This window comes from Leuresthes tenuis, unplaced genomic scaffold (assembly GCF_036924035.1).
Source record: "Leuresthes tenuis unplaced genomic scaffold, fLeuTen1.0.hap1 SCAF_2, whole genome shotgun sequence".
Taxonomy (NCBI): Eukaryota; Metazoa; Chordata; class Actinopteri; order Atheriniformes; family Atherinopsidae; genus Leuresthes; species Leuresthes tenuis.
In genome coordinates this window covers 12,711,222-12,734,611 of record NW_027325356.1, presented here as the reverse complement: position 1 = coordinate 12,734,611, position 23,390 = coordinate 12,711,222, and the positions used below count along the sequence as shown (strand labels likewise).

At 38.8% G+C, this 23,390-nt stretch overlaps 2 protein-coding genes and 1 pseudogene across 2 annotated transcripts; 2 read left to right on the top strand and 1 right to left on the bottom strand.

Moving 5' to 3' along the window:
* Positions 1-883: 883 nt before the first annotated feature.
* On the bottom strand, positions 884-10,194 carry chrna5 (cholinergic receptor, nicotinic, alpha 5). The gene is made up of 8 exons (XM_072381214.1): positions 9,902-10,194; positions 9,440-9,580; positions 4,382-4,533; positions 4,132-4,176; positions 3,102-3,211; positions 2,684-2,861; positions 1,923-2,597; positions 884-1,780 (listed from the first exon to the last, which is right to left on the bottom strand). Exons 2-8 carry the CDS (start codon positions 9,528-9,530, stop codon positions 1,622-1,624), a joined length of 1,410 nt encoding a protein of 469 aa, XP_072237315.1. The 5' UTR covers positions 9,531-9,580; positions 9,902-10,194; the 3' UTR covers positions 884-1,621.
* Positions 10,195-11,771: 1,577 nt separating this feature from the next.
* On the top strand, positions 11,772-15,137 carry LOC140301658 (UDP-glucuronosyltransferase 2A2-like). Its single transcript, XM_072380230.1, has 2 exons — positions 11,772-11,901; positions 13,357-15,137. Exon 2 carries the CDS (start codon positions 13,357-13,359, stop codon positions 14,935-14,937), a length of 1,581 nt encoding a protein of 526 aa, XP_072236331.1. The 5' UTR covers positions 11,772-11,901; the 3' UTR covers positions 14,938-15,137.
* Positions 15,138-16,528: 1,391 nt separating this feature from the next.
* On the top strand, positions 16,529-20,984 carry LOC140301657 (UDP-glucuronosyltransferase 2A2 pseudogene; annotated as a pseudogene).
* The last annotated feature ends 2,406 nt before the right edge of the window (positions 20,985-23,390 follow it).

The window sequence follows — 23,390 nt, the reverse complement described above, 5'->3', positions numbered from 1 at the left end:
CATGGGATTTAGGGCTTCAAGGTATAAATGTTCAGGTTGGTGACATACAACAACTTGTCTTATTAAATATACGAACAGAGATGCTTTAAGGTGTGCAAAGGAAAATATTCGGTAAAAAGATGTCACCAGTCAGCTGCCACCATAAATCTCTCCATGTTCTCTGTACTACACAGAACACCGTCTACATTTTTATGAGTGCATGATTGTGTTAATCAGTTTCACTTTTAGCCTGGCTGTCCAGAGGTTTTAAAATTTCACTGACATCAACAGTAGAGCAAATAGTTTAAGCTTGAGAGGCCTTAATGTTTTCGATATGTTTTTTTTTTTTTTAGATGTAGTGTGGATGTATGACCACTCAGGGGCAGTGCATGTTCTATTTAAGGCTGAAGCACAGATAATCTTCCACTGTACCCTCACTTTGAGGTAAAGTGAGCCATGGACTTTTTACACTTCCCCAAATGATAATATCTTAGTTATCTACATGCAGTAAGAGAGATTTACTCCAATTCGTGTTAAGGCATATTTTGTGCTTCTTTATTAGAACTAGGTCTTTGTGATAAGCTATTAGTGTGCATAAATCATCCTGGACCTATGCCATTTAATTCCAGAGCTGTTACCATGGATTGTTTCACAGTTCTAAAAGAATGCACGTTGTGTCCTCATGCTGAAGGGGAGTGCTGGGAATTTCAAGTCCTGACAAGAAAATCTGAAAAGAGGCTCTGTGTCTACCTAAGAGAATTCTGTTTTCCCAGAAAGTTTAATGACTATTCAGAGTGTGCCTAACTCCAAGACAAATCATGTTATGGTGATCATCTTGCCAGAGACTTCCCTCTACGTTGAGATTAACATACAAAAAAACATCCAGCGCATTAAGTGGTCGTGCTATTTCTTCAAGGACCATTCTCAATATATTGTTCGTGTCTACACCTGACAGAACTAAACTGTAAATCTCCACTCCATGATACCAGTGAGAACACAAGGCCAAATGAATGTGTTCTACTGCCATTTATTTGGGTGGAAAGTTGACAGAAAGAAATTATCTTAAAATCATCTTTACTCTCAGAAATTCAGAATTTCATATTCTTAAAACAAATCAACACTTTGTTGTCATTTGCAGTATCCTGTATTTGCTATACATATACATTGTACCAGTTGTCGTGGTAGATTGTTTGTTAAGCTGTCATGTTCATCATATTTTTGTGTTACATCACCATGAGTATTTACTGCTGAAGGTCTTTAAGCTTTGTGCAGCTCCTCTTTCTCATCTGTGCATGGCTTTTTTGGAAAATTTTGTTCATCAAAATATCACTCACAACGTCACAATATTTTGCATGCAATGCTGTTTGCCTTGAACATTCTTTAATTTGTTGCATTTCCAGTCCAAATGCAATCTGAAATTCTGCTTAAGATCAGTTTATGATAAGGACTTTGGACACAGTCTGTCTACGTCCTCTCAGCTAACAAGGTCCCCCGCACAGTTGTCGCCTGCAGACTGACTATGAATATCCAGAGTAGAATTGCTCTGGTATTCTCAGTATCTTGTTCTTTCAACTGTCAAAAATGTCCATGAAGGGATGTTAACGAGTTTGTCTTCTTCTTGTCGTTATGTAAACTGTGGCTTTCAAAGGATGCTTCCAGCATGGGTAGGGACAATGATGCTAGCCCATTTGTAAATAACTGGGATGAAGAGGAGAGCAGAGCCAAAGACAGAAACCAGGAGGAAGGCCCACAAAAACATTCGATCCAAAACCTGGGCTACAAACTTCCAGTCCTGCACCACCTATAATAAAAGTGAAGCACATGTCAGGTAATCAGTGTGAATGTGATGAGTTTCATTTTATTCACTTTGATCATCAATTTCACGTAGTTTATTGTTCCTCTGTAGTTTTGCTTCATGTCAAATAAAATACAGTCTAACTCACCTCTCTGACCTGATTTTCTTTCACCACATGCATGGTTATGTAGCGAATAGACTCCAAAGCGGCTTGGAGGTTGTGTCGAGTGTAGAGAAGAGAGGAGAGCTCAGGCGTTGAGTCCTTCACTGATCCTTGTCCGACTGCACCTGTGGCGTAGCGGTCCACGTGACTGCGCATGCACAGCAGTTTAGGCAGTCGATGCAGGAAAATCCTCCTCACCCACGGTGCCATACCATGATGTGTAGAAGAAGAGCGATGGTGGATGTTGATCGCAAAGACTGTGATGATGATGGAGAGTGTGACGAAGATCATAGTGAACACCAGATACTCCCCGATAAGAGGGATTGCCTTTGAAGAGGAGGGGATGATCTCCTCAATGACCAAGAGGAAGACAGTGAGCGACACCAGCACTGAGGTGCAGAGAGAAATTTTTTCACCACCGTTCGAGGGCAGATAGAAGACAAGAATGGTGAGGAAGGACAGGCCAATGCAGGGGATGATGAGGAAGAGGGTGTAGAAAAGTGGCAATCTCCGGATTATAAAGAAGTAGGTGATGGTGGGATAGGCGCTGCTGCCATCGGTCCTCAGACCACGGCTGCCAGTGGCCTTCACTATCTCCCATTCGCCATTGTCAAAATAGTCCTGCTTGTCTACGTGGAAGTCCTCCAGAATTATGTCCACCTATTCAAATATGGGCATGAAACCTCTTGTCACTCATGATCATGACTGATACAAATATGTGCTCATACCAATTAGTGGACACTCACCTGTGAGCCATCATAGGTCCAAGATCCAAACTTCATTGAACAGTTCTGGAGGTCAAAAGGGAAAAAGGTGACATCGATGGTGCAGGCTGATTTGTAATTAGCCGGAGGAGTCCAAGATATGGTTCCATCATACTTAACAACAGCCTTGGTAACAGTTCCTTCAAAACGTCCATCTGAGCTGTTGATAGAAATTACAAAAGTTTCAGCAAACAGGTTATTTTATATAAACTATGACAACTCCTACTTTAAAGAAAGCTGTAGGTTTATTTAGAAATTAGCATAAAAGTTCCTTTGTTGTCAGAGGTCTCTTCTGATAACCAGATTCCCACACGAGACACATCAGACTGCTAAAAAATTCTACTTGCCTGAAATCCGACAGTACAAATTTTTTTTTAATTCTCTAAAAAATGCCACATACTTATCATATAGTACAACATCGGGGAGCCAGATCCTGTCAGACGGGACACGGATAGTTGTGATGCCCAGGTAGTCCTCAGGGTTCCATCTAAGTTTCATGTCAATCCACTCCTTTATGAAGGAGAAAAATTCAATTCAATACAAAATGGGTACATTTCTGTTTCCAATTACCCTTTAGAGAAAACATTTAACATTGTACAAACTAAACTCATTTGCTTTCTTGAGACTCATATGATGGCAATTTTACTAATAACTCTTTCATATCTGTACACCTGCAGTTGAATGACTTGGCTTAAAACAAAGAGTGAAGTCAGGGGGAAACAGCTTGCTTGGTCTTATGGTAAAAAGAAAGAAACATACTACAATAAGGTACATGTGATTTTGCATAGTCCCTGAGGAGCAAATGAGAAACAGATGAGGAACTGCTTGATAGTTAATGTTTTGTTCATAAGAAATCCAGGACCTTATTGTAGATTATTATTTACTATATAACTAGCTAAAGCAGACTCTATATCACTCTATTATCATATCAATAATTTAACAAAGGTTATAACGAAAAGGTTATGTGATTACAAACTCCTCATACACAAATATGATTGATGGATGGACATCTTTGATGAGGCCACTGCCCTTCCATTTCCTGTTCTACTTGACATAATCTATCACTGTGAAAGGAAGCAAATGACGTGAATGGGTCTGTGGTAGTAATTCATTAGATGCATGACAGACAGGACACCCAAGACTATGAATAAGGCTGACGGTAGCAAGGACTTGGCATGTGGAGGCAGGTGCATAGGCGCAAGGCCAAATGATGAGAACTGTCAGTGAAATGCCACAAGCCCAAATTAAAAAGCCCTGCGGTGGGCTAGACTGGTTGTCCCTTCATTCCATGTAAGCTGAAGGCTGCTTCAGAGCACCTCAAATGCCATAAAGTGACATGGACAGCCATACAAGTGCCGTAACTGCATGTTTACTGATACTGATGTGTAATGCTTAATCAGTTAATCATGTTATAGTATATCTGTACTTGCCTGTTTAATCCACACATTGGTTGTCATTAGCTGGTTCTTCTCATCCTAGAAGTGTAAAACGAGATAACAATTCACAATGAATTTCTAGTTGTAAAAGAGTCTTGCCATCTTCATACAGTGATGATTTATTTAACATTCTGTGTTTGATCACAGTTACTTTATATCCATCGTGTTATTCTTTAATAAATCATGATAATCTTAGAAAAACATTCAGAACCATTATGAATAATTAGAGCCTATTTTTCCTCACCACATCAACTAGTTGGGATATAGCCAGCCCAAACCTCACACAGATCGTTTGGTTTAGGTATTCCACAGGACGAACCCATTTCTGGTAGTTTCCAAAGAGGTATTTGAACAGCTTGTCCTCTGCTTTTGCATAGGAGGACAGTTTTGGAACCCCTGAAAAGTGTGTAATGACAAAAAAAAATTTTTTAAGTAATGTGAAGTTCATTCCATAAATGCAACAGAACCTTTGAACTGCCGAGTCATCTTTCACTCAAGTCAATAATGACTTGATTCATATATATTCATATACTATACAGCATTCATTCAAAAAAGACCAGGCCAAATTCCTGAAACCAAGTGGCTATTCAGAGTTTTGTGCACTGAAGTTTTTCTTTAGGGAGCAAAGAAAAAAAAAAGCAACGATACAAGCGCAGGCTGGATATCTAATGGTATAAAAGGAACAGTGAGCAGGCTTTAGAGACACGTAAAGGACCACACACAATGGAAACCCTCTGGTTTACTCTCCCCTCCCTTCCTGTGTCAGAGGAAATATGGTGACTCCAAAACAGAAGAAGTACAAAAGACCCCCTGCAGAACCAGCTTCTGGTTTGACTGTTGGGGGTTTAACTATGGGTGGTTTCTTGTAATGTACCGAAAACAAAATAGTCTTGGATTTCACTTAATTCTACCCCAATGAAAACATATTTAAGAATACTGTTTTTCTAACAAGACATGCTACAGACTGCAACTAAGACAATGCTGAAAACATTCATTGTAAGAAAGCTTCAAATCAATGTCCATTAACTATTTTCATATATATTGGGTAAAACATTTGCCAGCTTTCTATCTGTCTCCCTTTTTATCTGTTATGTTCTACCTGTTATGCCTATTTAACTTACTCAAACTCGTTGATAGTTGTAGAAATTGTAGGCAGGCTTATTTCTTGGTGCTTGTTTTTCCTTATGTATTGAATGTTTACAAATGAAACTTGCAATTATCGTTGTAACTAGTGTGTCACTCAGAGAGCATCTATCTTGGGATTTCACCGAATGAGATCCAGATCCACTCCAGCGAATAGGTTCTTCCTTTGACTCTGCGCAGCCTCGCCACTAGATTTCAGGAATTCGGCATGGTGTTTTTTGAGCAATGTTGCTTAAAGACAAGCAAACAAAAACTGAAAACATGCATACAGAATAAAAGGTTTGTCAAAGGATGAACGGGACAGTGGAAAATATTGATACGTCTAAAACATCAGAAAAATGTTATACATTCAACCCCAAACTGTGTGCATGCATTTCTGTGTAAGCTGAAAAATATAAATGGTGCCAACATACATTCAGTGCCAAATGTTTGAGCATGCCCTCAGAAGTATGACATGCATTGATGGCTTTAAGTGAAGGTCACATAATGGATGCAACTGCTTTGCAAAGCTACCATTTCTTGAAATAGACAAACTACTGTACTGTTTAGCTGAAGCAGACCTCCACTGCAGCGTAGAGGATATTGATTGCTTTAAAAATCCCACTCCAGCAGTTCCTAATCCCTGATAACTCATCTATTTTCCTGAAGATTGTATAATAATAATAATAATAATAACAACAACAATAAACTATCATGGTCTTCAGCATGGAGCATAACTCTCCAGCTTTTTCTTCATCCAGTAGAGAATATGAATATGTGAATATGCTAATGAGCTCCACCCACATCTCTGCCTCTCAGTTCTTTCTCCAAGTCTTTTCCAACTCTGCTAAACACTATTATCATGGACTTGTCATTGTAGTGTGGTTGCCTTTACTTAAGTCCCGAAGATCTTTTCATACCATCTGTCCCTAACGCCATGAGCTTTTTTACTATTTGACTGGACTATTAGTCCTTTTTCAGTTACACAATGGTACACAGTTTCACCTCCATGTGAAAGCCCTGCTTCTCCTAGGATTTTTTTAACCATGCAATGCAGACACACTGTGTTATACCGAGAAAAAAAAACAAAAACAAAGAGACACAGCCTAAAAATACAGATGTTTTGTAGTTGGACCTCTGGTGCCATTGCTCCTATATTTTTTCCGAGCAGCATGAATACCAAGATAAAGTGGGACAGAGAGATACGCATTTCAAAGAATAAGCTTACTGACATGCCCTTTCATACATGCTTCATGTCTGAGAAATGGCCTGGAACTTCATCAGTCTTCACAGTAACTTCAGTGGCTAAACAAAATTGCCTGTAGTCAAGTTCTAAGGGAGACGCAGTCACTGCCTGCAACTTTATGAAAAAGCATTCTGAAGAAGAAATATGGAAGATCCCTGTCCTCTTTGATACTTTTGATGGGACAGATTTGGCTTGAGCTCGAAGACTTACAAAATGTAATTTCATGTCAAATGTACCATGTTGGCAACAATAAGAAAATAGACCAACTAGCTTCTCCACCTTGCTTGTATCGGTTTCTACAACCCGCCACAGCCCCACCCAGAAAGTAGAACAGTCAGACTGTCTGGCCACTGAGGTCAGCAGAAAACCCCTCAAAGTGCTTTCACGATACATGCCACATTCACCCATTCACTCACACAGCACGCCTTGGTCCTTATAGGCGACACAGTGCTTTTTTATAAGTATTCACACACATGGATGCATTAGTAGGCAACGTGGGGTTGAGTATCTTGCCCAAAGATGCTTCAACTTCTGGCCCGATGAACCACCAACCTTCCGATTGGTAGGCAACTGCTCTTACTTCTGAGCCACAACCACACCGTATCCATCCTGCACAGTAAACCGGCAGTGCAATAAATTTAGTTTGTAGATGGAGAATGAACAAACATGACCTCCGGTTTCACTCTCTCACTATGTGGATCAATGAGGAAAAGGCTTCAACACCCTCAATCAATGACCGTGTAATCAGAAAATTCATCATCTCTTTGTCTTCTCCTACACTGTCAACAGCATCCTGCTTGGCTGAAAAGACAGCTCCATAATATGCGGTTATGTACCTTAATCACTGCTGATTCACTAGCTTATAAGTAGAATGCATATAGCCAGAGATGTAGAAATAGTCAACATATGGATTCAACATATAAAGTATGTGCTAGAATGGATGGAAGGAGCCCATTTAAACTCAGTGGAGTCAAATTTGTAGAGATGATACTGACAGGTGATGCTGAGTAAAATTGATATTCAACATTGACTCATTCTTTTGATGCAAACAGCAGTATGTTAGGCAGGTGCAGTGGGGAGCATTGCAAGGAAACAAAGTATTAATGCCATTGCCAAATTTACATTTCGTTGTCAGTGTTTAGTGTATTTTGTCTCTGCATATGATCAAATTCTTGAACAGATCATTATATTACTAATGTGCTATCACAATCAATCAAAATGGAATACTGTCATTGATTTCAACAGTGAATAGGAGACAGTTCATGAATAGAATCACTTTATCAACAACACAGATGTTATGATGTTTATTGTAGCTATTTGAGCATTCAGTTTTTTCTTTCTTTAAGAAACGTTGGTGTCTATATGTTGTTTTTTTCAGATGAGGGTATATTACATGTAAAAGGGTCAGATAATCATTGCATTTGGGCCGAATTTGTATTCACAACTAGATATTTATTAGATACATCAAAGGGTAAGAGTGAGCCAAGATGACAGCTTGGGGGTATACATTATCATTCTCCCTATTCAGGAATGGGTATCAATCTCCATTACACAGTCCAGCTAGCCTTAACACAAGAATTACCTACCTGGGATAAATAAACTAGATATTTGGAGCCTGCGTTGCCCTTTGCCATGGTTAAGAGACAAAGTACCTTCTGAAAGTCTGCTAGAATATGTAATAGGAACACTGCATGTTGTACCTACTAGGAATATTACAAAGCTTGTGTACACCACAGGAGCAGTGATCCAGGAGATGTTTGGCTACAAGTTGAACAACACAAGGAGCAGTATCCCTATAGATGTGAAAGTCAGAGGTTAAGATCAAGACAACACTTCTGTCAGTTAGCCAGCTATCACAGCAGCAGAAATGTGCAATAAAGAAAGAACTTCCACAATAATATATGAAAGTGCCAATACCAAGGCACTATAAACTGCCAACCAAAGACTCACGGCTCTAGCAACATGCCCAAAAAGGTACACTAGAGAAGCAGAAGCCAGGAGATCAAAAGTATGCTCTCAGTGGCAAGGTAATAAGGTAATAATAGACCCACCAAGAGCAGAGATTGAACAATACGAGAGAAGCATGTGGGAGAAAAAGGATAAGAACAGGTGACCATCACAGTGGCAGAATACAAGAAAAAGACTGTAGTATACAGAGTTGGACTGCACTCAGCCTGACATGACCTATCCCTACTGGTTTAAATAACCACACTCCATGAAGATGGCATATGGCTCAACACATGAGCAGGGTTAAACACCATCTACTGTTCAATAGAATCCTTTCTTTAGATTGTAAGACATACGGATGTGTGCACTTCCTGAGTTGGCAACAAAGTTCCCAAAACTCAATGGGACAGTGGAAGACAGCTTAAGAAGCCAATTTAAAGCCAATTGCACAAGTTACCATCAAATACCAAGGATGTGCTCTGTTCCTTCCTTCTACTTTTTTTTATAACCCTGAACCCCTTCAGCCTAATCATCTCAAAAAGTGACTGAAGTGAAGCAAGCATCAGCTAACTCCTCGACATGGATGACATAAAGTCATCTGCCAGGATGAAGCAAGACATCTAACTCAATGAGGCAAGGACATCGGAGTGTCACTCGTACCAATTAAATGCAGCCAAATGGTATAAAAGAAACGCAAGATAATCAACTGTTTTGCTTCACAGACTTTAAAATGATTTTACTTTGAAGTAAAAATTACCACCCAAGAAGTCACTGTTTTGACACTTAATTTTTCATGCCAGAGAAAGTTGCTACTTGGTCATAACTATAAAAAATACTTTTCACTCTCTCATTGACAATTTCTGCACATCTGCACTTCTTTTATCTTCTTGAGTTCAGTTCATACTTGACTCAGCAGTTTCCACACAAAACCTCTGGTATTCCATAAGAGTAACTTCATTAGGCATCCCTTTTCATTAAAACACTCACGCAATGAGTGGCACAGGTGGGACCAGCTCAGCAATGGCAGCAGCAGAAGCAATATGAGAGAGGAGGACGCCCTCTCTGCTCTCAGCATCATATCAGAGTTGGCACTGGATATACACAACTGGTCCTTTGGGCATCTCAGAGCTGTAAAATATTAAAAACAGTCGTTTCAAAAAGCTTTTGTGTACATTTAAAAAAAAAAAAACAACAACACCTGAGTTATTTGGATAATTGCTTTAATTATGGCTTGCTTTTAAGGTCCATTCAGTCACTCCTGCTATGTAAAGCAAGTAAGCACCATTTACCCTCAAGAGCAAACCACACTGATAACACATCTTTAACACACAGTACAACACCCTGCTCAAGCTAAGAATGCCCTCTACCTTCACCTTGCTAACATGACCCTCTCAAAGGTACTGATTACATTCCACATAGGAGCATGCAAAGGCTGAAAGCAACACATACCTCCCCTGACTCGCTCTCATTAACACAGGAACTAGTATGGCAATGGTTGAGGAGGTGGTGGGAGTCTTGACAACAGCGACAGTGCTGCTCTAGGGCTCCTCCATTCCAGGCAGGTTCCTTTTTCTCGCCTCTCACAGACGTTGCTGCACTCCCTGCTGCCTCCGATTGTGCTCAGCCAATGCATCCTTCTCTTCACCTCCTCCTCCTACTCCCCCTGCAGAGTCCACAACCAGCATCCCTCTCATTCTCGGCGCAATCCAGTGAATTATCACAGGCAGGAACATATGCGCCCCCCCGTCATACAGACCTCTCGCTACCTCAATAACAGCGACAAGCTCTGATCTGCTTCACATATGCATTACCACTAGAACACACTCCTGCTTATGTTCAAGCAAGTCAATTCTATAGATTTTGGTTACTTACCTTTTGCTTAATTTTGTTTTATATATTTTTCTATTCAGTTCTTTGCATTTGAAACATTTGAATTGCCAAACCAAAAATTCATGTTTTGATTCATTTAGATTATATCATTTCAATATGATGTGTGCAGGGACCTTATATTCCAACACACACACCTTGTCATTCAACAAATAGCTTTTCAAGTTTGTTCCTTGTTATCTTATAGCAGAAGCACACATGTCCATTCGTAACACATATATTCAGAGGCTAAATGTAATTTTTACTATGAACTATGAAGTCTAATTATGCAAAATGAATCTTTAGACTCATTTTTGTCCTCAACCCAAAACAGAGACAACAAATATAGTCATAATGTATATTATATTAAGATAAATAAACAGTTATGAAAACAATAACGGATTGAGAAGTGTTCATTCAATCTGATCACATCATCTCAATGGCATATCAAGCATATTTTTGATTTCCTGAACCTACAACACTTTCCAAACTGCAGTAACAAGTTGCGTTCTTCGGGAATCGAAATCATGTTGTAATCCCTCTGTGAGGAGAGACAAAAAATACATAATTTTACTGGAATGCTGCCACAACACTGACAAGTTCATCTTGTGCTTAGCAAAACCAGCCAGTCGCGTCGTTCTTTAATCCTCATCAAGTCACAACGTGGCAAAAGTCAGATCTTTGTGTACTGACGTTTGGATTACACCTTAATCATAGTGAAGGCATAAATAATGCTCAGTAGCTACGTAGCCACAAAGGTACTTATTACTGATGAGCAACGAACTTTGAAATCGGTCGGTTACCCTGCAAGCGAAAGACTAATTGCAGGCTAAATTGATATACAAACATACATTGCCTGTAATATTATTGGTCCTGTTGTGAGTATTCTTGTTATCACTACTGTTATAATTGGCTTTGATCTTAGACATTATGAATTCATATTCTGTATTTTCCTAAATAACCTATGGTACTTTTCCACTCTGCTCATACTGCACAACAGATGACCTTAAATGGTCCAAGACCTTAGAAGGACATAAACAACTGGGTCAGACAAAACATCTCTATTAGGGCAGATAGGTCTGGTACATTAGATCCACGCCTAAAACAGCACTCACACACACACACATTGTTTAGCACATCCAAAGAACACAACAAGGACAGCAGCTGGCCTGAGCATGTCACCCAAAACTGGCCAATTATACTCTGACAAGTGTGAAAACAACTTCTGTGAGATAAAGCTGAATATAAATATGACATGTTTCCGGATAACGGGGCTCGGCCTGACGGATTTCCTGCGGGAGCTCTGGCACTCCGAGTCCAGCGCTGCAATATACTCTACTTGTGACCACTAATAAATACTTTTTTAATAAACGATTTCTCCAGCTTGTTCTTGAGCTTCCAATGAAAAAATCGGGCTAACAACTACAATTCGCACTTGGATAGGTCGTTTACTGTATTTTCACATCGACTGCAGCGACATATGATCTTCAGTGCCATATAGGTCCTCCCCCTGAATAGGGGAACACGGAAAGTAATTCTCAGGGTTTGGCTTCCTGTTGCAGCGCACAACAAGACAGACCAATGTGAGTAGAAATGTCTTGCATTAATAATGTATAATGATACTTGATGGTCATGGAATTTACAAGTTAAATACTCAGTCAACGGAACTGTAATGCTCAAATGCAGCTGCAGCTGAAATCGGGATATTCCATTTGAACCGCTTCTTAGGAAGCTGGAGAGTGTGAACAGAATAAAAAAAAGAGTAGCGGCGTTTTATTGGAGCGTGTGCAGGCATACATGGAAATACAAGATAAGGCAAAAAAACCAAACAATTATACTGTTACAGTGTACAATTCTAACAAGATTGAACATCTAGATTTGGTATTCTTTAAGTTGTCCTCAGGAATAATTCTTTCAGCTTTTTGAAAGACATTCCAAAGCTCTTTTTTGGAGAACAAAACAAAAAGCAGCCCTTTTTGTTTTGTTCTCTGTCAACTTGATCCCAGTATATGTGTACATATATCTATCTCTCTCTCTGTATATATACATATATGTAGATAGACATATTTATATAGATACATAGATACCTATATTTGTGTGTGGTGTGTATTGTATTGGAAAAAGCACAAATTTAACACAAATTTAACATTCTTGATGAAAATGGTAAGGTTCAAAGACGGGACTGTAACTGAGTGAAACAACCAATGTCCAAAAAACCTTAGAAAGAAACCTCAGACAGCCTAAGGAATTATTGATTGCACATTATATTGCCAAATGTATTCACTCACCGATCCAAATAATTACATTCAGGTGTTCCAATCACTTCCATTGCCACAGGTGTATAAATTCAAGCACCTAAGCGTGCAGACTGCTTCTACAAACATTTGTGAAAGAATGGGTCGCTCTCAGGAGCTCAGTGAATTCCAGCTTGGTACCGTGATAGGATTCCACCTGTGTAACAAGTTCAGTCGTGAAATTTATTGACTACTAAATATTCTACAGTCACAACGAGTATTGTATTGTGGACTTGTCTCAGCATTTTTGGAGCTTCTGTGATTTTGACTGCTGGCTTTCCTTCTTCGGTCTGTTTTCTGTGGAGTTTACTGCCTGCTTGGATTGTTAATCAGCTTTGGACTTGTTTTCCTGCTCCCTTCAATCAGAACTGTAATACATCATATTGACAACAGAACCAGCTTGGCAGTGTACTGCATTTGGGTCCTAACACCTGTTACAACGTATTACCACATAGTACTATGTATTACAAGAAAATCTGACTCCTTAGAAACACAATGTGCTGTAAATAAATTGTGGTCAGCTCAAGACTTTTACACAGAAATGTGCAACTTGAAAATATGTGAGAAGTATGAAAAAGTCAAAGTAAATTTTGTATAGATGACAGAGGATTGCATCACTGTTAAAATGTGTTGCAGTTACTTTGTACTAACTTTGAAATGATAACTACACATATCCTCTCTAATAATGAAAAATACACCTTTGCTTTATTTCAGTAGGTTATTTGTGAATTTCTTCCATTTCAGATGAGGCTGTTGTATTTCTGCAGTGCTTTGCTGCTGCTTCTCCTTCTTCCCAGAGCCTGTCAAGGTGGCAACATCTTGGTCTTTCCAACTGAAGGAAGCCACTGGATAAACATGGAAATTCTGCTTAAAGCTTTACACTCCAGGGGACACAATATAACCATTGTGCGCTCCAGCAAAAGCTGGTACATCAAGGGTAACTCCTCTTATTGCAATACCTTCACAGTTCCTCTGGAGAGAGCCCCAGATCAGAAGTTTTTCACAAAAATCATAACTGATATCATACAATTTGAACGGGGGGCACTCCCCTTGACGACTTTCCTTCACGCAACTGTAGGCATGTTTAGCACATTCATTGAAATCCACACAGCTGTGGGTGATTTTGTCTCTGCCATACTGGATACAGAGTTGATCAAAACCTTGAACGAGAGCAAGTTTGACCTGGTGCTCACTGACCCCTGCTGGGGTGGTGGGGTTATTTTGGCCAAATATCTGAACCTTCCTTTGGTTTATAATGTGCGCTGGCTAATAACTACAGAGGCTCATTTTGCTATTGCTCCTTCACCCATATCCTATATTCCTTTAACAGGATCTGGTTACACTAATAAGATGACCTTTTTTCAGAGAGTCAAAAACACGATTATATTTTTAACAGTCCAGATGCATGATATTCTGGCAACTAAACAAGTATACCAGCAATTATGTGACAGGTATCTTGGGTCTGATTATGATTTTAATCAGATGGTGGTTGATGCAGATATTTGGCTCATGAGAGTGGACTTTGTCTTTGACTATCCACGCCCCACGATGCCTAATGTTGTGTACATAGGAGGGTTCCAGTGTAAACCTGCAGAACCACTTCCTGAGCATTTGGAGGAATTTGTGCAAAGCTCTGGAGAGCACGGTGTCATAATCATGTCTCTGGGGACTTTTGTGGATGAACTTCCCGATGACATGGCAAATGAAATTGCATCAACTTTTGCTAAGTTGCCACAGAAAGTCATCTGGAGCTATAAAGGTAGCAGACCATCCACTCTGAGCAACAACACTTTGGTGGTCGACTGGATGCCACAGAATGACCTTTTAGGACATCCTAAGACTAAATTATTTGTTGCTCATGGAGGAACAAACGGAGTCCAAGAGGCCATATATCATGGAGTCCCAGTTGTGGGTCTACCCTTGTTTTTTGACCAGTATGACAACCTGCTCCGTCTGCAAGAGAGAGGAGCAGCTAAAATTCTCTCAACATCCACAGTGGACAAAGATGACAACTTCCTAAAGGCCATACAAGAAGTCCTGAATGAGCCGTCCTACAGGATGAACATGCAGAGACTCTCCAAGCTTCACCGAGATAAGCCTATGAGGCCAATAGATACCGCCCTCTTCTGGATAGAGTTCGTCATGAGACACAAAGGTGCAGCTCACCTGAAAGCCCAATCCTACAGAATGCCCTGGTACTCCTACCACTCAGTAGATGTAGTTCTGTTCCTGACCGGTGCTGTGCTGCTCATGCTTATAACTACTGTTGTCTTCATCAGGTGTTTATGCAATACAGCGTGTAAACATAAAGTGAAACGTGATTAATGAGTCAAGGGATTTACATTATGCAGATAGATTGATTTTTCCATTTAATGTAACATTTCTAGACTTTCTAAGCCCTTGTTTGATTCATTCAGAAATTCTCTTCACTATGTCATTTCAGATTTTTATTCAGATATTTGTATGGATTTAACTGATGTAGAGACCCTCTACATTTGTTTCGGAATAAAACACATTTGTATTTACCTCATTGTGAATATTTATTCTCTGGATGTTGAAGCCATTTTGAACATATTTTTAATTTGTGTGTGTTTGGCTTAGAATATTGTCAGGGTGCCCCTGTCTTTGGGCACAACTGTGTTTTAAAAGAGAATATTGGATAACGCTGGAACAGGAAATGGCACGTTGTATAAAAATATATGTAATTCATCAGAATTTATAATTTAGTGTAAACCTATTTGTGAAGTATTATTGATTTCAAATGAACATTAATAAAGGTCGCCAACTATAGCTAATGGTCTGCACGTACCAGCTGCAAATATGTGTCCAGATAGATTGTCTGGTCCTGCTAGAAGTTTCTTCCTGTTAAAAGGGAGTCGTTTCTCACCACAGTCGCCTCATGCACACTCAGGACAGGAGATTGGAATTGAAGAGAAGTTTTTGTGCAATCTGTTGGTTTCCTTAGTTAGAATTGTTTAATTGGATTTGTGTAAATGAATTGGACTAATTTGAATTTGATAGGATTATGATTACAATGAATTTGACTCTAATTGGCTTGAATTGGATTGTGTTATTGAAGTGCTTTGAGATGACATTTGTTGTGATTTGGCGCAATATAAATAAAACTGATTTGAACTGAATAGTTTGCTGTTAAAACTGCACATTACATTATCAGAGTGAAAGAATGAGCTTGCATATTATTCTGAATTTCAGCAATTTTGACAAAAATTTTTCAATGGGGTAAGCTGCGTTTTTTTGTTCCACTTCTTTGTCACCACTGAGTGAGAGTTAAAACAAGTCACAGTTGGCTTTAGTGAGTCAGGGCACGAAAGGTTAATGCCCAAGTTTGTTAATGTCGTCAAAACTGACAAGTGAAGTACAGAGACATGCATTTTCACCAGTTGTATTGACTTTTTTTCCCCAAATCTTTTTGATTTCATTGTTTTGTGGGTTGTGTCACAAAAATTTAATCAGCTTTAAAGTACAAATATGTATTAAAATCCTCAAAGAAATCCACTGCTTCCATCTATTGAGGAAAGAAATATAGTTTGGGGTGGGTGATAAAGAAGGTTCAGACTATGTAAAAAAAAAGTCAAGTATCTCCATTGTTTGTTTTTCTGAGTTTTATCATGAGTGATTTGATAAAAACCTTCCAGCAACAATCCTAAAAAACTGCAGGCAAGTCGAGTTCCTTAGCAGTTGAACTTACATTTTATAGTTTGCTCAGTGAAACAAAGCCAGAGCAGATTAATATAAGCAGAATTTAAACTGTATTTGATGCATCCTCTAGTCATCATGATAGAGCAAAGTTGCAATATGCAAAGAATCCTCCTGTCATGTTGTAATAGGTTAGATAAATGTTAAGATAAATAGAAGCATTTATAATGCGTTGCAGCCAAAGTAGCTTGATGGACACTAATTAAGCATGCTTTTTTAAATACGTTTGCTTGAATCTACTATATATGCTCATTGAAAGACTAATTACACATCTAGTTTGACACACCCATTGATTATAAATGCCACAGTACTGGCCCCATCAATCATTAAACATGTTATTGTTACTCTTTGCTCACAGATTGATTTGTTATCCTGTTGCCTTTAACTATCCTGGACAGAGTCCACCAGGCTAAAGAGCATACTTATTCACGGTTCCGCTACACACTTCTGCATTTCATACATCTGGATTTTAACATATAACAAAATTCAAACAACGTGGTGTTTCCTGACTTGGCAGCCAAGACTGACCACAGTAAGCAGAATCCATGTGTGTTACGAATGTGTATTCATATGCCCCAATTTACATGTTTGTGGACTTTAAGTTAATTCTTCTGTTCAGCCAGCAGATTTGTGCTTGGGGTGACCAAGGGCGCTGGGATATTTTAGTAATTTTCCTTCACTGCTTACTTGGAAGAACAGTTGTCATGTTTGATATGAGAAACGCATATGTGTGTACTGATTTATAATGGCATTGACATTAAAGGACAAGTGTGTAATAATTATGGTAATTTATTAACAGAAATGGAATATTATACATATAACTATGTTGTTAGTGCTACATAGTCACCCTATAAAACGAGTCGTTACGTTTTTATTACTTTAGATTTAGCTTTTTTACTTAAATAAATTGTGGTCCGCTCTACACAAAGGCTTACCCGGAGGGACACCACTTGCGTCGCCATATTGATTACAGTGGCCGAGAAGGGACAAAGGGTGACGCAAGCGTGATTCGCCACTACTTTGCAGAAGATCAGCTGATCTGATTAAACAAATGTAAAGTTGTCTCCGTGTCCCTGTTGAAAACTGTTGGTTCATGTGAGTTTGTGTGCCAAAACTACTAAGTAGCTTTGTTAGCTGTACAGAAATTACTCTGCGTCATGTTACGGAGATCAGCTGATTTCAATCAAAGTGTATCGTGACACTAAGAGGCTTTAATGATAATGTCAGCCAGATACAACGTGTTGCCTGCTGACGCTATCCCCCTATCAGAATAAATACAAACAGCCTTTAGCCTTACGTAGCTAATATTAGCTTTTATTACCATACAGGCAGCGACCTGGGGTCCACAAAACACTAATATAATGCAGAACAACTAACAGTGATATTCACTGCAAGTTATCTTTCCACAGAATATCTAACCAAATGTAACATCTATTGATAATTTACATCTCTAAAAGTAACCTCAAAACTTGAGAAGGTGGTTTCACTCGATGGAGAAGACATTGTGACACATTTGAGTGATGGATGTGTTGGGTAGTGTGTGCTGCACGCAGCGTCAGGCCACCGTAGTTTCTCCGAAGCGCGGAGTGTTGCATCCCAGGCACAATCGGAAATTACAGAATCTAGCGAATATTGTTCAAATGCACTTGGAAATTACTTATAATCTATAAATTTAGATAGAATTTGCCAAGCTAAGTTCTAGAAATCTGATTAGAAGTGTCCCTTGCTGAAGACAATCTGATGATGCTGCTTCAGTTTGTTACAAATACTTTTTGTTGAGATATTCATGTGTTTGAACAAAAATGTGTCTGTCATGATCAACCATACAGACAGCTTATAATGAAAAGAGATTCAACACTGAAAGTGTCCTGTTTCTTAATTGGTTCATGTGACTAAGGAACAATCTACACAGAAGCTATTTTGATCTGAAATTTAATTTAAACACAGGAAGCAATAACAATAATTAAGGCCCTGTACCTCGATAGCATGGTGATGTCAATAGTAACACTTCCAATCCCAATGTTTAATTCTGGATTTCTAATTTGGAATGACCACTGTACCTTTTGACTGTTCAAACATTTGTAACAATTTTGTATCAGTCAGCTTTTTGTGAATTTCTTCCATTTCAGATGAGGCTGCTGTATTGCTGCAGTGCTTTGCTGCTGCTTCTCCTTCTTCCCAGAGCCTGTCAAGGTGGCAACATCTTGGTCTTTCCAACTGAAGGAAGTCACTGGATAAACATGGAAATTCTGCTTAAAGCTTTACACTCCAGGGGACACAATATAACCATTGTGCGCTCCAGCAAAAGCTGGTACATCAAGGAAAAGTATTCGTATTACAGTACCAACACAGTTCCTGTGGAGAGAAGCTTAGATCAGGAGTTCATAAAAAAAATGATATCTGATTTTTTGCAATTTGAACGGGGGGCACTCCCCTTGACAAGTTTTCTCCATACTACTGTAGGGATGTTAAGTATATTAATTGAAGCTCACAGTGCTGTAGGTCATTTTGTCTCTGCCGTACTGGATGACACCGAGTTGATCAGAAACTTCAATGAGAGCAAGTTTGACCTGGTGCTCACTGACCCCTGCTGGGGTGGTGGGGTTATTTTGGCCAAATATCTTAACCTTCCTTTGGTTTATAATGTGCGCTGGCTAACACCTGAAGAGGCTCATTTTGCTATTGCTCCTTCACCCATATCCTATATTCCTGTTGTAGGATCTGGCTACTCTGATAAGATGACCTTTTTTCAGAGAGCGAAAAACATGATTTTATATTTTGCAGCCAAAATGCAAAATTACTTAGCAGTTACCCAAGTATACCAGCCAATATGTGACAGGTATCTCGGGTCTGATTATGATTTTAACCAGATGGTGGTTGATGCAGATATCTGGCTCATGAGAGTGGACTTTGTCTTTGACTATCCACGCCCCACGATGCCTAATGTTGTGTACATGGGAGGGTTCCAGTGTAAACCTGCAGAACCACTTCCTGACCATTTGGAGGAGTTTGTGCAAAGCTCTGGAGAGCACGGTGTCATAATCATGTCTCTGGGGACTTTTTTAAATGAACTTCCTGATGACATGACAAATGAAATTGCATCAACTTTTGCTAAGTTGCCACAGAAAGTCATCTGGAAGTTTAAAGGTAGCAGACCATCCACTCTGAGCAACAACACTTTGATGGTCGACTGGATGCCACAGAATGACCTTTTAGGACATCCAAAGACTAAGTTATTTGTTGCTCATGGAGGAACAAATGGAGTCCAAGAGGCCATGTATCATGGAGTCCCAGTTGTGGGTCTACCCTTTTTTTTTGACCAGTATGACAACCTGCTCCGTCTGCAAGAGAGAGGAGCAGCTAAGACTCTCACAATAGCCACAGTGGACAAAGATGACAACTTCCTAAAGGCCATACAAGAAGTCCTGAATGAGCCGTCCTACAGGATGAACATGCAGAGACTCTCCAAGCTTCACCGAGATAAGCCTATGACGCCAATAGATACCGCCCTCTTCTGGATAGAGTTCGTCATGAGACACAAAGGTGCAGCTCACCTGAAAGCCCAATCCTACAGAATGCCCTGGTACTCCTACCACTCAGTAGATGTAGTTCTGTTCCTGACCGGTGCTGTGCTGCTCATGCTTATAACTACTGTTGTCTTCATCAGGTGTTTATGCAATACAGCGTGTAAACATAAAGTGAAACGTGATTAATGAGTCAAGGGATTTACATTATGCAGATGGATTGATTTTTCCATTTAATGTAACATTTCTAGACTTTCTAAGCCCTTGTTTGATTCATATAGAAATTCTCTTCACTATGTAATTTTGTAACATGTAACATTTTCAGAGCTTAGTTTATTGAGAAATGTTTTGAGTTTTTTGTCATAAATTGCAAAGTGGAAGTGTAATTTACTGGACTTGGAGAGATGAAGCACAACGAAAAGAAGAACCCCTGAAATTTAACATCGTTGCTTTGGTGGTCGATGTTCTTAATAAGCTCTTGTATTTTTTATTTATTGTATTTTTTTATTTTATTTTTATTGAAAAAATCATATCAATGAAATACCTTCTTTTGTACATGAATGTTGAAATAAAATGTTTGGTTTTTTTTTAGCCTTAGCTTCATGGAGGCATGTGACACTGTTAAAGTTTCTCTTGACAGTCTCTTGGTGGAAACAGTCTCTTATGGAAACGATCCATAGTAGGCTGCAGGGAGTCGGAAAGACAGATGTATATTAAATAGCCTGTACTTTAATGCCGTTAGTTGTGCGCAGTGGGACAAATTCAGATCTAACAGATATCTCGACATGGTTTAAATCACATTTTGTGTGTGGACTTTCATTTGTTTCCAGATAACATGCACACAAGATTATCAGAATGTAACCTATGTCACTTACAAGTCATTATGTCAGAGCTATGTTAAACTGATAAACATGTGGGCTCTATGAATCCAACTTGTTCAGCTAGTAATGTGGTTGTGAAGTCAGTCAGATCAGAGTACTACAGATACTGTAAGCCTACTGGGATTTTTACACCCAGCCAATGTCAAGGATTTTAATAAATAATCACACAAAAATTAAAAAGTGAGCAACTTGTCCATGGAGAGAAGAAAATGCATGTCAGAATTTGGGGTGAAAAAAACTGCTAGATGTAAAGATGTTTCCCCAGGAGATTAATAAAGTATTTCTGATTCTGATTTGGGCAATTCACGATCAACTGAGCATCATTAAAAGGCTCCAACATAACAGAGTCCTACTGTAAACAATAACCTTAGCCTCTCCCTTTGTTCATTTGGGGGTTTTTACATTAACAGAGGAACCTTTTGACATCTCAGGAAGAGAGAAGTTGTTGAGCTGTGACGGACTGCATCATAAAGGGCAAGCACCCATGTAAGGGAAACGGTAGTGATGTTAGGAGATGTGCCAAGGCTTGCTTCTTTTAGGGAGGAGACGGAAATGATGAGGTTCAAAGCTTATTTATGCGGGCGTACCACGTGACTGCTTCAGGAAGTGGTTCAGATTTTGCCGCGAGTATTGACGGATATAAACAGATATAAAATTGTATATGATATCAGGGTTTATATCATATATCAGTCTCCATTCACAATGTGTCAGTTCAGGTTTTGGATAGAGTTGTGATAGTTTGGATACTAAAACAAAATAGTAAAACATTTAAAGAACAATATAAACACTATCAACAATTAACAATATAGAATATAGAATGTATATACATACGTATATATACAGTGTATACATTGCACATTTTACACCATTGAACATTTGAGGATGGAGGATGGAGCCAGCTCGGAAGAGGAGGATTTCCTACTAAGGTAAACTAAATCTAACATATTTCAGATGCATTAGGTTTGCTTGTCAAGAACCGTAGTTTTCACTGTTTCTTAATTTATTCCTAGGTGAGGTGTTTATGTTTATGTTGGGGTACAAGAAAAAACACCACCTCATCCATGCTAAGGTATTACCGTGCCTTGCATGAGAATAAGGGGGAAGCTGGAGCTTCACCCAGCCAAGGTTAGTCATTACCATATTACACTATCACAATTTTTCCATGTTGACTTTTGTTCATGCTGCCTTCAGTACTTTGTGTTTTCAAGGGTGTTTTCAAAGGCCGGACAGGTGGTGTCAAAAAAAAAGAATCAATTAATTGTCGAAAAAACTGTTATTTCTGAATAAAAATGAATAAAATCTCTCCTGTTTTGTATATCCTTGTCCAAGTTACACGAGCATATCCCTTTCCCTTTTACAAGTTCTTTTTTTTTTAAATGTAATGTTTGTTTATTCAGTCACACAGGAAAGTGACTGAAAAAGCACAGGCTGAAGAATAATGCTTATATTTAAGCCTGTCCTACTTAACAAAATTAAGCTGCCCATCAATATGTTTTTCAAGTACAAAAGTAGAAAAAAATAAATAATAGTTAAAAAAAAAGAAAAAAGAATTGTATCCAGTAAAATGACTGTCAAAATAGAAGAATAATGAAGCAAAATCATCAATAAACACAAAATCCTTCACAAATTATGAATACTTCTAGCCCTCAAAAATGGCTTTAGAAGCCATCAATTTGAAAACCAAAAATGTACTACAATTTCTTAAATTTATATTACCATCATTCCATAATGAAACCACAACAGCAGTTATGCATCGCCTTTTAATTTATTTTTTGGCCTTTGGTACAGTAAATTTGCATAATATGTCTTTTAAATTATACTTTGTTTCTTGAAATGAGAAAAACCTTTGTATGCTGACTGGGAGTAACTTTGGTTCAGCTCTATACATTATTTGGAATATTTTGTAAGATATCAGATCGCCGAATTTCATGAGATGTGATTTCATAAACAGTGAGGGAGTGTGTGCATAGTAATTAACCGTATTAATAATCTGTATGACTCATTTTTGTAGGAGAACTATTGCGTTAACAGTTGTTTTATATGTCGAGCCCAGACTTCCACACAATATGTGTAAGGAAGTATAAGTGAGTAGTAAATAATATTTAAGGCCTTATAATTTAATATGTTTCTTGATTCCACAAGCACTTCCACTCTCCTCTGCCTGCTTAAGCCCATGCCATTTTACTAAAGTGACAGAAAAACATACAAAACCTGCCATATCATATGGCACTACCTTTCTGGGAGAATTTATACACAGAATACATTAAAAAAATATGTCATTATATACGTATGTGATCATTTATGTAGAGAAATGATTTGGTCTTACATTTTTGGTAATTTATAGTCATTTCCAAGAGCCCCAAAAGACAAAAATTCAATGCATCACAAATTATACAGCTGGCTGTGATTATACACTTGGCCAGTAGGTGGGTTCATGTGCACATGAAGCTTCGAGAAATTAACCCTTTGTCGAACCAATTGGCTCAAGTGGTTATGAAACACAGAAAGTCAGCCTAATTGCCACTAGTGAAGTGATACAATATGCCAAAAGCTGGTTGCTCCTGCAGCTCCTTAAGACAGCGTGTCTTGCTGAGGACAAATGAGTAACAGATGTGAAGGCAGGAGCAACCCAAACTCCGTCCCGGACTCCCCTTGA

What these genes read in the sequence shown, in the direction of transcription:
- LOC140301658 (XM_072380230.1), top strand. Translation starts at nt 13,357, where the DNA reads ATGAGGCTGTTGTATTTCTGCAGTGCTTTGCTGCTGCTTCTCCTTCTT.
- chrna5 (XM_072381214.1), bottom strand. Translation starts at nt 9,530, where the DNA reads ATGATGCTGAGAGCAGAGAGGGCGTCCTCCTCTCTCATATTGCTTCTG. An exon ending in TATCCCAACTAGTTGATGTG is followed by an intron (nt 4,177 to 4,381) that starts GTGAGGAAAAAT and finishes TTACACTTCTAG; the next exon opens with GATGAGAAGAACCAGCTAAT. An exon ending in AAGAAAATCAGGTCAGAGAG is followed by an intron (nt 1,781 to 1,922) that starts GTGAGTTAGACT and finishes CTTTTATTATAG; the next exon opens with GTGGTGCAGGACTGGAAGTT.